At 29.2% G+C, this 14,967-nt stretch overlaps 1 protein-coding gene across 1 annotated transcript; it reads right to left on the minus strand.

Moving 5' to 3' along the window:
• Positions 1-3,260: 3,260 nt before the first annotated feature.
• LOC148562884 (uncharacterized) lies at positions 3,261-4,484 on the minus strand. The gene has a single exon (XM_088491042.1). It carries the CDS (start codon positions 4,482-4,484, stop codon positions 3,261-3,263), a length of 1,224 nt encoding a protein of 407 aa, XP_088347168.1.
• Positions 4,485-14,967: the final 10,483 nt, after the last annotated feature.

A 14,967-nucleotide genomic window follows, 5' to 3' on the forward strand; every position in this document is an offset into this window, starting at 1 on the left:
TTAAAAATTCAGTATACAATTTCAAATATTCAAATTCAATTATTTCTCAACTAATAAAATTCAAAATTTTGTAATTTCATATATAACTTATACATATTTTATCTTTAAATATTCACAAAATAAAAATTTTTAAATAACTTATAAGTTATAATTAAGTAATCAGCAACAATATTCATCACATTAGCAACAAAAATTTAGAATAAAAAATTTAACAATAATTTCTAATAATTAAATAATTAACAATGAAAAACACCAACTTTTACAAAAATGCAAAAAAGCAAAATCATAACAAATTTTAACAAAGACTTCTAATTAAGCATTCAACAAAATTGTAATTTTTTTGGGGTTACTAAAGTTCAGGAATCTTTTGAAAATAAAACCATGTGTATATTATTAATATATGACATATAGTTCTATGACTAAATTCACCATTTTAACACCAACAATTGTTGTAACATAGATCATGAAGATTACCATCAGACTATTACTATTTTGAATCTATCACATACCTCAAAGCATGGTTTTCAGTATCTGCAATATAAATGATATATTTTTTTGCAATATAAGCAAGGCCCTAGAAACAAGAACAGAAAAAGTAATGTATTATTATTGAGACTGAGAAAATTGTGGAGTTATCATCATTCTCAGTTTCTTATAACAATGGCACAATCAATTAAATCCAAATTCCAAATCACCATTCCGAGTTCTCAAATCACCATTCTCAGTTCCTCATCACTCGCGACGGAGAAATGGAGAGGCGAGCAGAAAGGCGATTTTGGCAGCAAGCCAATGACAGAGACAAAGTAGATGAGCCGTGCAGTAGCAAGAAGAGGGACGCGGGTGAGGGAGCAGCCGAGGAGTTCTTACCCTAGAGGTGAGCAACGACGAGGTGAGCAGAGGCCGAAGACCAAAGAGGCGAGCCGACAAGATGAGCGATGCGAGCGACGGTGAGGTGGGCGACGCGAGCAATGATGATGTGTCCGAATAGAAATTCCACAGCGAGGAGAAATGGGTTATTTGCTCTGATAGGGATTTTTCTCGCTGAAATTTGGGGGGAGACTTGTGACTTGTGAGAGAATGAAGGGGGAGGGAAATGGGTTCTGCAGCTGTTGTTTTAATTTTTCTTTTATTCCCCTTAAAACGCCATTATTTTAAGAGGAAGTAGCAAATCAGACCTTCAAGAAATCGGGCCGACTCATTCAGTTCAACGGTTAATCATCGATTGTACCAATTTTTTAACCGATTTTTTGCAAAATAATTTTGGGTATCAATCGGACCACACAGAAGATCGATTCTTACTTAACCAATCGAACCGACCAATCTGATCCGATTTTCAGAACTTTATTCTCGTAATTTTTCATTTATATGGATAGTTTCCTCACCTTTTTGTTACTTGGATTATTCTGCTATAATAACTTCATTAGGCTTATCCTCTTGTTTATTTTGGACCTCATCATTGTCATTACTATTATTATTCGCAACAGAACCCTCCACTAAAATTTTATTTTCAAAAGTCACATGCACATAAAATGTATTTGTAATTAATAGAATAAAACATGAAAAATGTAATCAATAATTATTTAAACTCATGTGACCAAAAATAAAATTAATCAAAATTGACCACAAGCATAAAACAAATAATTTGGCCAAATAAATAGATAGGAATTTATCTATTTCAAAATACATTTATTTTGCTGGCAATAGAAGATAATCTGTCTCTATTAAATTATTATTTGACACATAAATAACTAATGGATTATGCGAAATTGTTCTGTTAAAAGATAATAAAGACATAATAAATTATGGCTTTTTTATATAAATAAACATTGGAAACACTTTAATTCCTGAAATATGCATGCTTTGAAATTTTTTCTTAAATACGCATGCTCATATCAAGACCTTCGGCCACGAAATGGAGATGCCTACCATCTCACAACCGGTGCCCGCGAAATGGAGGGGACAGGTGCAGGGTCTGCGAATTCGTGGCTGCCACCAAGGAGATGAGGCACTTTTTGGACGGCGCACACGAAATGGAGCATCTCTAGCTCACCGTCCACGAAATGGGCCATTTAGTTGGCGGCGACCACGAATTGGGATCTTTGTTTCTGGTGGGCACGAGTTGGGTGGTCAAAGCGGCAGCAGCAGGAAGCTCACATGCATTGGCGTGTTGGGTGGCAGGGGGTGTATTGCAAATGGAGCCAAGAATGTTATAAAAGGGGGGTGGGGAGAGCCTTCATGCACGGTGAAATTAGAATAGGGGTAGAAAAATAAAGTTGTGAGAGTGGTAAATGAAAGCTGATAGGGGGTGAGTTTGTGGTGGTGAGTTTTAAAAAAAAATTAACTAAATATGAGTGGGGGAGGGGTGAACGTGGAGGAGAACTTGAACCGGTTGGACGAACTTCACATAGCGGCACATTTATTCCATAAGGTTAGTTTACGTCATTAATCGGATTGATGTTGTTAGGGATTGTTATAACTAATTTCTTCAATATTTAAAAATTTTATATAGTATTCGTAACTGTTGTCTTTCTTGGCTTCTTATGTTGTAGCCCACACGTGTTCTTACTCCTCATGGCACGCTGGTTGATGTTTTCATGTTAGAGGCTGAGGATCCAACCATGGAAATTAGGCGGGAGAGGCTTGAGCCTTATCTGAGACGCACCGGATTTTATCATGCCTCGCTGATCAAGCGCTTCGAGTACGACAATCCACTTATTAGTGCCTTTGTCGAACGATGGCGACCAGAGACTCATACTTTTCATCTCCCTTGGGGTGAGTGTACCATAACCCTGGAAGATGTAGCCATGCAGTTAGGTCTACCTGTTGATGGTCAGCCTGTTAGCGGTACGTTAAGGTCATGGAGTAAGTTTCACCAAAGAGATATTTGGGAATGGTGTCATGAACTTCTAGGTGAGGTTCCCGCCGGCCACGTAGGGACAACGAAGTACAACATCAAGTTGAAGTGGCTCAGAACTCGTCTTCAACAGATGCCGCTTGACTTAGATGATAATGGCCTCATGCAGTATGCACGATATTACATACTTTACCTGTTGGGAGGCGTGCTTCTTCCAGACAAGGCCAACAACATAGTCCATGTTCGATATCTGCCTTTATTGGCTGAGTATGATGCCATAGGTACCTACAGTTGGGGTAGTGCCGTCCTCTGTTGGTTATATCGTGCTATGTGCCTAGCAACAGATTACAGTGTTGAGGGTATGGCCGGGTGTCACACGTTGCTCATGTTGTGGATATACTACAGATTACCGTTCTGGGCCCCGAATGTCACCATAGATCCTTGCGATTGCCTTTTGCTTCGCGTGCCAAACCTTCTTGTATGACACCTTGTAACCGTACGCTGACTCTACCGATCCTTGCAATACCTTTACACATATTGTCGCATCAGCATGCACCATGGGGAATATGTGCTGACAGATGACATTGCTATCCAGTTGAGCGTGGTCTTGAGACATTGAACTTGCCAAGCAACTGTGAGACCCTTCGTACTTTCGGATTTCCCAAAATCTAGAGGACCTTGTCTTCGCAACCCGTACCATCCAGCGACATTGATCCCCGAACTGCTTGCATCGACATACATACCTACTTTGGTCTGACTCTACCACCTTATATTCTGCACTCCTACGGATGTTGTAGTTTTTTACTGCTAGCGTCGCTGTTTCCCGATTAGGAAATTTCAACCCAATCTCGAGCTCCATCTCTCCTGACAAAGGGTAGCTGCTCGGTCCGTCCTTTGCGTTACTGGAATGCATTGCTCCAAGATTTAGGGACAGGTAGTGTGCTGGTGTGGATGAGGATACACCACCACCTTCCGGTTCGACCCGTGTTGCCGGAACAGCATCGCCATGCAGAGGCTGCGTCTCCAGAACGGCTTCTGCCTCACCATCACTGAAATCTTCAATGTCATCCTCGTCAGACGTATCTGCAATAGCAGCATCAAGAACCATATCGACCCCAACATGTGTAGAAGGGGCGGGGCGTACTCCACGAATACCTACACTCTGTTCCCGCGGAACGAACGCGTTGAAGCTTGGACTTGGGGCCCTACTAGTATCCCGAGTCGGAACAAAATCAGCCACCCCACGATTTCTCACACCCTCCACATTATTCAAACTGGATGAGCTTCCACCAATATCTTGAAGATTCAGACAAAGCTCCAACGAATAGATGCTTCCTATGCTGCGATGATAAGAAAACATCATCGACACATGCTGATCGGATTTTATTTGCATTTTTTGATAGGAAAACGAGTTGGTCACTACAACCGGCATCCTGTAAGTCAGCTTCCTGATTTCTTTTTTTCCAACCATTCCGGTATGCATCAGAATCAGATTCTTCAACTCTTGCAACGATGTCTGTGGCGGAATCATTATCCACAGTGGATCATCGTAAACGAATGTAATACCTTCTGCTGTATGAGAGATTTCACCGTTTGGGTATATAATCACGTAAACGTTCTCCGAAGCCATAGAAATAGCAAACAAATCTTAACACCAGAAATTCTTTAAGAAAGAAAGAGGGTGAAGAGATTGAGAGCAACTTTCGAGAGTGAGAGGAGAGTGAAGATAATGGCTTCTTTCGGGTCATCTACGAGCCTTTATATAGCCAAATTCTGGTCTCAATTCGTGGGCGGTACACGTGATTTTCATCCAATTCGTGACCGCCGCCCCAGGTTTCCCCATTTCGTGGATGGCAGCCACTAAATGGCTATCCCTCCATTTCGTGTGCGCCAGAGTTGAATTGGACCCTGCACCTGTCCCCTCCATTTCGCGGGCGCCAGTTGTGAGATGGTAGGCATCTCCATTTCGTGGCCGACAGTCTTGATATGAGCATGCGTATTTAAGAAAAAATTTCAAAACATGCGTATTCCAGGAATGAAAGTGTTTCCAATGTTTATTTACATTATTAGAAGGCAAGTTATCATTTTAACAAATTAATAGGAATTGGGATGGGATTTTATTCTTTAATTAAAATTAGATTTTTTGAAAATTGGATGTTAAGTCTCTACTCAACCAAATATCAAATGACTTAAAGAACTAAACTCCTAATGTATATGTCTATTTAGCTGATTTGATAGTCATATAAGCTTTTTAGCGAGGTTAGGTTAATTTAAAAACTTTTTAAAACGTTTTCCTAACGAGTGCGTAATCTTGAAAAGCAAAACAAAGAATAAAAGGAACAAGGCGACATTACATCAAGTATATAATCATTTACGCAAGTTATACATTCACGTTTGCAACACAACGTATGCAATATATACTAGTAGTAAAATGCCATTCTAGTAAATCTGTAGGTAAAAATAATAGCTAAGCTCATCTGCATTCTTGCATAGTTGCATCCATAAGTAATAGATATAAGTATCAAGTAGCATAAATGGGTCACACTACGGTAAAGATGTAAGGTACAGAGATTCTCTCTGAAATGTTTATCGATAGACACGTGTTTTTATTTTCTCTCTTGTAGCAATCAGCTTGTGACCATGGCTGTAGAAAGGCGGGCTCGGCTAAAAGTACATTTGAGTTGAGTGATCATATATAAAAATTTAATAATCTTATTTATTTTTTATTCGAGAGTTTTAAGAGTTTTGTTTAAGATTTTTTTTTTTGCCTAATAACAATTTTATAGTAATATAAATTTCTAATGGAGGTTTATCAAAAAAAAATATTTTTAACAAAGATTACGTTTTTTTAAATACACTAGTGTATATTCCCGTACATTGTACGAGATAATTAATAAAAATATATAATTTTTTTATTAAAAGAGATTAAATAAAAAATATATATAATAAGTATTATTATAAATATTTTACAAAATTATAATTAAAATCAAAGTTTAATTATTTTTAATATTAAAAATAATTAGTATTTGTTTTAACTGATTTGGATTGATTGAGTGATCATCTCACTCATCTACCTAATTAAGTATTAGAGTTTCGAATCCCGCCTTGTGTATGTAACAACTCATTGGCTAGCGGTAGGGGTGGAAAAATGCCAGGCGGCCTGCCAGGGGCCTGTAAGCCTGGCCTGTGTTTGGCCTGGCCTGTCCTGGCCTGTTATAAAATAGGCACAGGCTCAGGCTGTTATAAAAGCCTTATTATGTTAATAGGCCAGGCCCAGGCTCACTAATTAGTCTGGCATGGCCTGTCAAGCCTGTTTGGGCCTTTTAATATATAATTATATATATAAATAATTTTTTTATTATTAATAAAATAATGAGATATTTTAAATTTACTATATTTAATTATAAATAATTTTATATATTTTAAATACTTTAAAATTTAAAAATTCTTATAAATATTAAATATGACATTTTATATATAAATATATTTATTAAAAAATATTTTTTTTAAATAATATTTTTATTTTTGTAAAAAAAAAAATTAGCAGGCCTTTTAACAGGCTTCAGGCCAGGCCAGACTTAGTACTTTGAAAAAAGCCTATAGCAGGCTGCAGACCAGGCTCAGGCCAATCAACTACATGACAGGCCTGGCCTGTTTCCACTCCTAGCTAGCGGCAGACCCTTAATAAATGGAGTTTCAATCCGTGGATGATTAGTTCTTGACCTGCTGAGTTGGAAAATATAGTGAAAGAAAATAGTATTTGTCTTGAAAGTAGAACAATTCTAATTGATGATAGCAATACTTATGAAGATTTGCCTTTGTTAAAATTTAACTGTGACAGTTTTATTTATTGGTATCATATTTATTCAGGAAGTCAAACAATATAATCAACGTTATTATCGGTTAAAATTTTATCTTTTATTACATGATTTTCAAGCTTCTAAACTTATAAACTTATGTCATTACAAAAGCTATTAGATTGATTAATATTTTTTGGCAATATTACCAAAACACCGTAGTTGAGTATATTAATTTGTGTAAAAAGAAACTATAATAACTTTTGTTATTCAATATATAATTTATTCTATTGAAAAATAAATTATTATTCTTAGATTGGAATATATTTTTTCTCTATTTTTATATCATTTTATTTGATAATAATTGCCATTAAAAAAATGAATAACTACACTATTTAATAACATAATGTACAAAATAATTTTTTATTTTAAAATTAATTCTAGTTAGTGAAAAAAATTCAAAATATTTTCTTACACGAATATTAAAATGTATGAACTGTCGTGATGTCACTAACATAAATACAAATCATACAATATAAACAAATGTATAAAAGTAGAAATAAAATCTTCAAACTCAATCAATATAACAATAAATAAAAATTTTATTATTTATCTACTAAATGCGGTAGTAAATACTGGACAAAATAAAATTATATTTTTATAAATATATTTACAGATAACTAAAAAATTAAAAACAAACACACTAAACAATATAGAGCATAAATGGTAAAATTTAACCTAAAAAAGTCACTTAAATTCAAAAAGAACATGCATGTGATGAATTATAATTAATTTATATATGAGGAGTAAAAATAAAATAAAAAAATTAAAAATAAAATAAAGAGAACAATTAAAAGAAGTAAAAATTAAATAAATTCAAAACCCTTAAACATAAGAGAGAGAAAGAACGAGAGAAAAGAAAAAGAATGAGTAAAAAACACATTATGATTTCGTATAAATAGATGACATTGAAAAAAATAAACTAATTAAATTAATTTATGTATTTCGTTATCATATTTATTATTTACTAAAATAATTTGATATTTATTCTAATCAAATCAAATCAAATAATTAATATAATTAACTAAATTAATTAATTAATATAATTAATTGTAAGATTTGAATGTCTAATCAAATTAATTAATTGATATTATTAATTAGTTATAATTGATTTGCTTTACAGAATTAAAAGAAATAAATCAAAAAATATTCTCAGAAGCATGCCATGACAACTCCATCATTAAGTGTAGAAATTCAATTTTTATATAATAAAATAGATTTTCATAAATAAATATCTACATAATTAGTTAATAGTACCATAAATTCCTAAAAATAACTAGCAATAATTACAATTCTAAATTAAACCTTAAATAATGACTTTTCGATTAGCAATGTATTGGATAATAATAGAGTAGAATTTAGATTCTATCCTAATTCTATCCACGTGTTTAAATTATTTTTAAAATTCAATTCTATTAGATTTGCGAGTTAAGAATCTTTGAATTCTAATCGTACTTATATCTTAAAGTTCTCTATCTAACTCTATCCGCAATAAATTATTTTTTTTAATCAAACATAATATTTAATTATTTCTTAATTCATAAACACACTAATTTAGTATCTTATTTTTTGTGTATATTATTATATCCAATATAAATAAAATAAATTTAGAGTCAATGCATCAAATATTAGTATATCAGTACAGACAAATGTTAATACACTTTAAAAAAAATAGTGTAGTGCTATGTAAATTTAACTTGTTGTTAAAAGTAAACACAAAAAAAAAAAAAACAAATAAATAAATAAATAATAAAACATCATAAACTCTAAATCTAACACTTTAAAACGTAAACTTTATAAAATTATAATTGATATGATCGTTATAAATCGTTATAATTCGGCCAAAAATGTTATAAATTGGTTATCAATAATGATCATTAAAGCAGATATCACAATGCTCAAATGCGTTATTACTTTCTATTAATGGTAAAATTACTCGAAAATTCAACGGGATGAACGCAGATTGGATAAGATCGGATATAGCCAAAATTTCGATCCGATCTACACTAAAATCATCGGATCCAATATCCGCATTTTTTAAGTTTGGATTCGATCTGATCCGTACATTTGCGGATTGGGTCAGATCGGATATATTCGCAAAATACAAAAATATTTTTAAAAATTTATTTTTATTGGAAAGCCTATTATTCACTTATTGACTTGAACATCGGAGTGCTTTTTACAGATATCCACTCCCTTATTCTTTTATTACCGACGTATAATTCATCTCGATGAAAAGCTTGCAGAAACTTATCGACAAACGAGCTATATAACTACCAACCTCCACAAAAATAATAATAATTATAACCCTAAACTTAAACCCAAATCTTATACTCTTAAATCTTAAACAATATAAGTTAAAGCTTACCCCTTAATGTGCAATAATTTTTTTCTGTTTATCAAAAAGCAAAAAAAAATTACATTTTCAAAAAACCAAGATTGACCCTCATTTTTTTGTTTAATGAAATTAAGTTCTTAGGTAAAAAAAAATTAGTAAAAGTTATTTTTAGCATAATTATTAGATCCAGTTTGATTTTGTTAGTTAAATTGGTAAATTCAGTTTGACTTAGTTGATTGAATTAAAAATTTGGTCATCAATCCGTATTGGGTCGTTAAAAATAATAACAACATCTTCTATTGTAACTTAATCTTTTAACAACAACAATAACAATAACAACAACAACATTAATATTTGAATAAAAAAAAATCTTTCAAATTTGGGATCATTTTTATGTTATCTATAGGTTAATTTGATTAGTATTTAACTATCATTAAGACTCTAATACTTTTGCACATTCAATTAGCATTAAATAAGTGTTTTAACTTAAAGAACTCTAATTTTATGTCAACTTGACAATAAACATATAGTGTTTTTGTCAAATTAAATACATGAAGTGTTGCTTATAAAATCATTGAAAATTAAATTTCTATAGAAAAAATAATAAACGAAATAGAGAATATAATTAGCATAAGAAAAATAAAAAAGGAAGATATCTTGAAACATGCATTTAATTATAATAATAATGCCTAACATTTATTCATAAAACTCAAAATTTAAGAGATAAATTTCACTTTATTCTATCTCTATTTTTAGATAAATTAAAAAAAAAATTGTAGACACTAAAAAATCCACCTAATAACAATGAGTTTATGTGCCGAAGAAAGAAAGAAAAAAAAAAACAACAAATGAAAGCTAAAAAAAGATAAAGCACTATAGTTTTTATAATTATAAACAAGCATATTAAATGTATATTAAAATCATCCTTTAAAATTAGTTATTAATATAATATATATTAAAAATAAATTAAATAATATATATAAATATATAATAACTAATTTTAGTTTATAAATAATATTTGTTGTTTATTAATCTAGATTCCACGCTCTAATTGGATTAGAATTTAGATTTGTTTTGGTAATCAAATACTAAAATATATTATCATATAATATAACCCATAATAATAATAATAATAATAATAATAATAATAATAATAATAATAATAATAATAATATAATTTTGCAAACAATATAAGATTTGAGAAGCTTATAAGTTATAATTGAGACAATTGAACCATATAACACAATCAATAAGAATCATCATAAGGAATTCTATTGATTTTTACATATTTAAAAAATTATTCTGTACAAATTCGAGAGATAAATAATATTAGTTCATAGATTTTTAATTGTAATCAAGTACTCTTTTTAAAGAGCATTGGTTTTTTTTTTTTTTTAATATATCACAAATGTAAATAAACAATTGTATAGCTCTTTCTTGATTCTAAAAGTGTAATAACTTCAAAGTGTTATTTAGAGTCATGTTTCTTAAAATTCGTAAATTTTTATTACTTAATTTATTTTTTTAAATATTTTTATTGTCAAATATTTTATATATATATATATATATATATATATATATATATATATATTATTGTCAATGGAGTAATTATTCAGGAAAAAAAACACACACACCCCCCCCCCCCCCCCAATAAAAGGGTAAATTACTGATTTTTTATTCTTTAGAATATTAGATAAATTAATTTCTAACTTTAAAACCTTAGACAATTTAATCTCACCAATCATATTAAGTTTTATGAAAATTAGGGATTAATTTGTCTATTTTTTAAAAAATCTAAAGACTAATTGATTATTTTATTTTATCAAAAATTAATTGATATAATATTCTAAAAATCAAGGAATAATTTGTTGAGAGATTTTATTAGAGGGCTTTTGCTAGTGTGTAGATTGACAGAATATTTTACATGTATAGAAGTCCACTTGTCAAATAGAAGATTGTGCACGTAAGACTAGGGACAGAAGATGTCGAGCAAAAGGAACCCACACTTGCATTGGGGTTTGTGCTTACAAGAGACAAAGTTTGTGTTTTTGCAATCAGTTTGGCTAGATTAAAGTTGGTGTTTATCTGATAATTAAAAAGTAATCATATTAATTATTACCTAGATTCATGATTGGGCTTTTTGGGTTTATGATTGTGGACGTGGGGCTATTTAATAATACAATTTTTGGATGAGGTATTTTCGTTTTATATAGCCCAAATACAAAGAGGGCTTTTGTAGTTGATTTAAAGTAGCTAACATTGAAATAGTTTTTTTTTGTTGTAAATTGTGATGACTGGGGAATGATGGTCACATAAGGCCAAAAAAGAATTTGGAATGAGATAAAAAATGAACTAGCATGAGATACCTTGTCCAAAAAAAAAAAAAAAAAAGAATAGAAACATTTGCATAAATATTGTTTATACTTAAAATTATTACTGTTAGAGAAATTGAAAGAAAATAAGTGTTTGTAATGTAATTATCAATAAATTGAAATTAATAATTAGTATTAAGAGGATATTTTAGAGAAATATGTTATGCAGTACAGATAAAGAAGCTAGATAATTCATTATTAAGTGATAAATTATAGATTTGTTTTGAAATATTGGTCAAGAGTATTTATGCGAATAATTTGGAAAATAATTTTGTGAGAAGCATGAAAAGATTCTACTTTAATATATTGAAACTGAATTTTCTCTCCAGTTAATGGAAGTGAGTTGTCAATTTCTAATGAATCTATTTTTTCGCCAAATTGAATATACTATCTTCTCCTTTAAATTTATTTTATAAAAATATCTTTGTTACAATGAGCTTATAATTAACATTTTAGTAGTAATACATAATTATACTAATTTAAGAAAATATCTTTATCATAGTTATATAAAATCAATGTTTAATACATTATTTAACTAATTATCAATTATGAATCGAAAATACTTTTAATAATAATAATAATAATAATATGATATGATAAATATATGACAATGGCACCAGTTATTAATAGCCAATTTATATTTCTGTAAATAAATTTATTTTTAAAAAATATGTTTATTTTAATTATATTATAATTTTATAATTAGTATTTAATAGCTAATGCATATTTATTTTAATTTTAGAAAATATATTTATTATAATTATATAAAATCAATATTTAATGTATTATTTAATGATTGTTTTTACTCTAACTTATTCTTTTCGTCTAATGTTCCATTACGATTGTCTCTTGCCGCAATCGTTTATAATGCATCACATCTATAAAATATCTCATCGAGGAGGGTTCACTGACTTGGGTTCTAACGATGTAAGCATCCAAAAAAGAGACAGCAAACTCTATTTTACCGAATGATGGTTGGATCTACTCACATATCGTGACCAACCAAATGAAATGTGGGTAAAATTAGTTTCGTTGGGAGGTTCTAGATTTTTAATTGAGGATTTGTATCCACGGAGCTTTGTTGGCCAAGTTCAAGTTCCATCCCCTCCATGGTTTCTACGTCTACTCGGAGATATTCGAAGTGGATTATATAATGAGATTGAAGTCCCTCAATTTAAGTTCTGTTTTTCTAAATTCGTGTCAAACTCGGATATGAAATTTCAATGATTGGTAATATCTTTAAATTTTCTTATCTTAAGTTTTTCGTTATTAAAATAATTTTATAAGACATTGTAATTTTTTTCAGAAATTAGCAACTTTCTTTTGCATTAATGTAATGCCATTGGGGGTATAAGGGCCAGTTTAGTTTCTCGGTGTAGTAATTCTATATCTTGCCGTGTTGCGTGAATAGCGGATGATGAAACTTATTTAACAATAGGATAGACTGAATTTGCACAAATTCTAAATATCCAAACTTATTATGTTTCAGTTGGTTGTTGTTATAAGATTGTAACTTACCTATTTGTTTGTTTTTGTATCACAATAATTCATGCTATAATCCTCACACATCCTTGACTATATAATTCTTTATCTTCTATTTTAATTACTGAATAATAATAGTAATAAAAATAATAATAATAATAAAAATTAATAGCGGGTATAGTAGCTGTTAATTTACCAATAATGATGATAAATAAATTATAATTTAAATAATATTTAATAATTTCGGTAAATTAATTCTACATATTTTGATTTTGTTAAAAAAATGTTTAAGTTTAATATCTTTACTGAATCTCCAAATTTTCAATTAGTTCGTTGTAATTTTTTTTTTATCTTGATTAGATCTCTACACTACTTTTAAGTGTGTAATGACGTCTTTTTCATGTTAATAATGTTAAGAGTAACATAATGTTTTACGAAAACACATGCGGTTAAAGAATTAATTAAGATAAAAGTTGAGAAACTAATTTATCAATTCATTTTTATAGTTATATAAAATAAACTAAGATTAAATATAATGATCGATATAGGGTGTGTTTGTGAAACATGTTGAAGAGGATAAAAGTGTGTTTAAGTGCTTTAAACGTTGTTCTTTGATATAGTTGGCAATTTTTTTTTATGAATTCGGAAGGAATATTGCATCCCGAAAGTCCGATCACTCGAAGCAAGCAATTATAACTTCTGCCTTAGGTTTGTTGCTAGTCATTATAGATTTTTTCCATAACTTTCTTTGAATAAATAATACTGAAAGTATTAAAATAATTATTATAATTTTTGTGCACTATTTGCTATTCTAATTTTTTAATATATATATTATTGTTCTTATTAGAATTGCCAAATTAAATAAAATATTGATTATAAATAATAATAATAATAATAATAATAATAATAATAATAATAATAATAATAATAATAATAATAATATAACTAGTAAAAATTTAGAACCTAAACTAATAATAAACATAAAATTATTAAGAATACTTAAAAAGAATAGTAAAAGTAACAATATTAAGAATACATAAAAGGAGTACCAAAATATGTTAATATATATTATTTTTAAGTTAGTAAATAAATATTAATTTTTACTACAAGGTATACTTAAAAAATTATCAATTTTTATATGTTATTTTTAAGTTCATAAATAAATATTAATTTTTATTATAATAGTAGAAAATTATAATATACTAAAATAAAATACTATAACAAAATACTAAAAAAATTAAACTATATGTAAAAAATTAATATTATAATTTAATATTATATTTTTTTAATAATTAATTAATTAGTTATCTATAAGTAATTTTAATTAATATTATCCAAATAATATTTATTTTATCAAAATCAATTTTAACAAAAATTGTCAACATTTTCTTGCCCTTTTTTTATCTTTGTTCTTAGGATATTATAATTTATTTATCTTGTGAAGCACAAAAACACAAACTTTGACTTTAAACATTGACTACATGAGTGTATTGAATTATAAAAATCGCATAATATAATTTTTTTTACTATTAAAATAAATAAATAAAATACTTGTTTTTTGTTGATGCTATTACCGAGACATTGCAAGGCCTGTCCCATTTACCGAGTTTAGGAAAAATACTTGTATTCAACAATATTTCATTTAATTAGTATATGTTAAATTTATATATATTCCAAAGGTTCGTAGCTTATGAAACTGTGTTATTTTTTACCATGCCTACGAAGATATTTTAGTTATGGTCATTTATATATATAGTAAACAATTTCAAAAAAGAATTCAAATCCTAGTTTGGTTACCCTAACTAAATTATGTGACTAGGTTCAATTTGTTGATGTTGTTTCATTGAGCAAATAATTTATCCAATGAGATGAAGAGTATATCAATGAGAATCTGTCATCCATCAGTGTAGCCTTCCACGATTGATGTGACTATACAAAGAGATATAGTAGGTGATAGTAGCTGATATTATCTCTGGCTGAGAAAATCTCAGTTGATGTTAAGGTAATATCACGTGGTAGTAATAATAATGGGTTGAAGAACTTTAATTTTGAATGGTGTTTTGT

This window comes from Arachis ipaensis, chromosome B6 (genome assembly GCF_059453495.1).
Source record: "Arachis ipaensis isolate K30076 ecotype BB chromosome B6, ASM5945349v1, whole genome shotgun sequence".
NCBI classification, from domain to species: domain Eukaryota; kingdom Viridiplantae; phylum Streptophyta; class Magnoliopsida; order Fabales; family Fabaceae; genus Arachis; species Arachis ipaensis.